The 1,978-nt window shown below is 59.9% G+C and overlaps 1 protein-coding gene across 1 annotated transcript in view; it reads left to right on the top strand.

Moving 5' to 3' along the window:
- The window catches only part of FAM234A (family with sequence similarity 234 member A), a 27,402-nt gene that overhangs the window by 19,826 nt on the left and 5,598 nt on the right, over positions 1 to 1,978 (top strand). The window contains exon 2 of the mRNA XM_045286015.1: positions 985 to 1,289. Within this exon, the coding sequence (XP_045141950.1) occupies positions 1,013 to 1,289 (277 nt within the window). The 5' untranslated portion in view covers positions 985 to 1,012. The remainder of the gene's footprint in view (positions 1 to 984; positions 1,290 to 1,978) is intronic.

The raw sequence follows: 1,978 nt of genomic DNA on the forward strand, positions 1-1,978 counted from the left end.
TTCTCTCCTCTGCCAAAGGGGCTCTGTGTTCATGGGGACCCGGTGGCTGGAGGTGCTCAGTCAAGGGCCCTGTTTCCTGGCCTCCAGGTCCTGGTGGGGCCCCAGCCCTTGGGCCCCATTGCTGAGCCGCTCCCGTCACGGTGGCCGGCCCTCTTCCTGGCTCCCTTCCCAGAGGAGCCGCCCGCCGTGTGCCAGGTGCCCCGTGTAATGAGGTCTGCAGGTTCGTGGTCCTCACTCACCGTGTCCAGCTCCTTACCCTTGGACCGGTCCCCTCTGACCGAGAGACGCTGAAATGCATGTCTCAGCACCAAGGCGAACACACCCAGGCTTTTAGACGAGTTGCTTTTGTTGACTGATAATAGAAAAAGAGTGAATGGAAGAAAGGGGACATTTCGTCTGTCTCCCTCTTCCTTGGCCCGTCTGTCCCCAGAGGGGCCACGTCCAACAGCCAGTGTCCGTCATCTCTTGCATAGGCGGCCTCATCCCTGACCTCTTAAGTGTCCGCATGGCCTTCAAGGCAGAGCCGCCGAGGCTGTGCAGACTCTCCAGTTCCCACCGCTGCCCCCTCCTCCCCGGGGACTCCTGTTTCAAATGTGCTACCAATACTAAGACTTAGCTGGTATTTGGATGCTGTTCCAAAGACTCTCTATGTGCCCCACCCCTTTCACACAGAAGGAAATGGGCACGGCCCTATCAATTGGCAGAGCTGTCCTCCCTGAACATGCTTTCAACCTGGGGTCCCAGCTGTGCCCAGGCTCCCAGGGGAGGGGCTTCATTCACCAGTCACAGGCCCCAGCCCCAGCCCCACCGCTTGGTACCAGGACGGAAGGCCAGACCTCCAGAGGCTCAGGATGGCCACAGGGCCTGCCTGCTGGCTGCCCATCCCCCTCTTACTTTCCTGTTTATTCCGTGGGCTGATGGGCTTGGCTCCTGAAGGGCTGGAAGTGGCCCCGGGCCCCGCTAACTCCAGTTTCCTGGCCACAGGGACCAGCGTGGCCTCGGGAATGTGCACATGATGGTGGACAACAAAGACCTGGACGCGGAAATCCACCCCTTGAAGAGCGAAGACGGGAGACCGGCCGAGAGCGGGCGAAGCCCCTCTGAGAAGGAGGAGCCCGGCCGGAGCAGCCCCGCACGGCGGCACTCCCGGCTGTCGCGGTGCCGGGCGGTGGCCTTCTTCCTTTCCCTCTTCCTCTGCCTGCTCGTAGCCTTCATCGTGTCCTTCATCATCCCCTGTCCCGAGCGGCCCGAGTCTCAGCGGGAGTGGAGGATCGATTACAACAGAGCAGGTTTGTGTCTCGGGTCCACAGAGCTGCCCCCTGTCAGTAAGAATGGGAGGACTGCCCAGGAAGCCAAAAGCCGCCCCCCATTTCAAAATGGGGGAGGGCAAAGGGGGTGAATGAGTGAAGGGGCTACTTTCGGAAACAGACAACAAAGAAGCCAAACCCGCTACCATTGAGTCAGTGCCAACTCCGATAGTACAGGGTTGAACTTGCCCCCGTGAGTTTCCGAGACTGTAACTCTGTACAAGTGGCTGGTGGTTTTGAACTGCTCACGTTGTGCCAATGGGATGCCTGGTGTTTCAGAAAATGGAGCGAGTGGCTGAGCAGAGAGAGAGAGAGAAGGCAGCCATGGCGTGTGAGACACCCACAGCAGGCTTGTCCCTCTCCCCGGGGCTCCTGCTGGCACTCAGGTGGGCCAGAGTAAAGGACAACCACACACTGGTCAGAACTACTTACAAATCACACACCCAGTGACGGGTGGCGTGTCCGGTGGACACCTGTGCCGGGGGAGGGGGCTTTGCAGACGCACATGCCTGGGCCCTGGCTGAGCTGCTCGGCTCTGCTGGTTTGCGTGTGATTTGGTTGTCTGCGTGCAGGGTCTTGTCACCCTGGGAAAGACCATTTTTTATCCTTCCTTCCCTTTCTGCTGGCCTGTTCTATCTCGTCCTCTGTGGGCCTTGCTGCCCCTCCCGGAG

The sequence above is a fragment of the Echinops telfairi genome, unplaced genomic scaffold (genome assembly GCF_000313985.2).
Source record: "Echinops telfairi isolate 266 unplaced genomic scaffold, ASM31398v2 ScPeMD7_5;HRSCAF=22, whole genome shotgun sequence".
NCBI classification, from domain to species: Eukaryota; Metazoa; Chordata; class Mammalia; order Afrosoricida; family Tenrecidae; genus Echinops; species Echinops telfairi.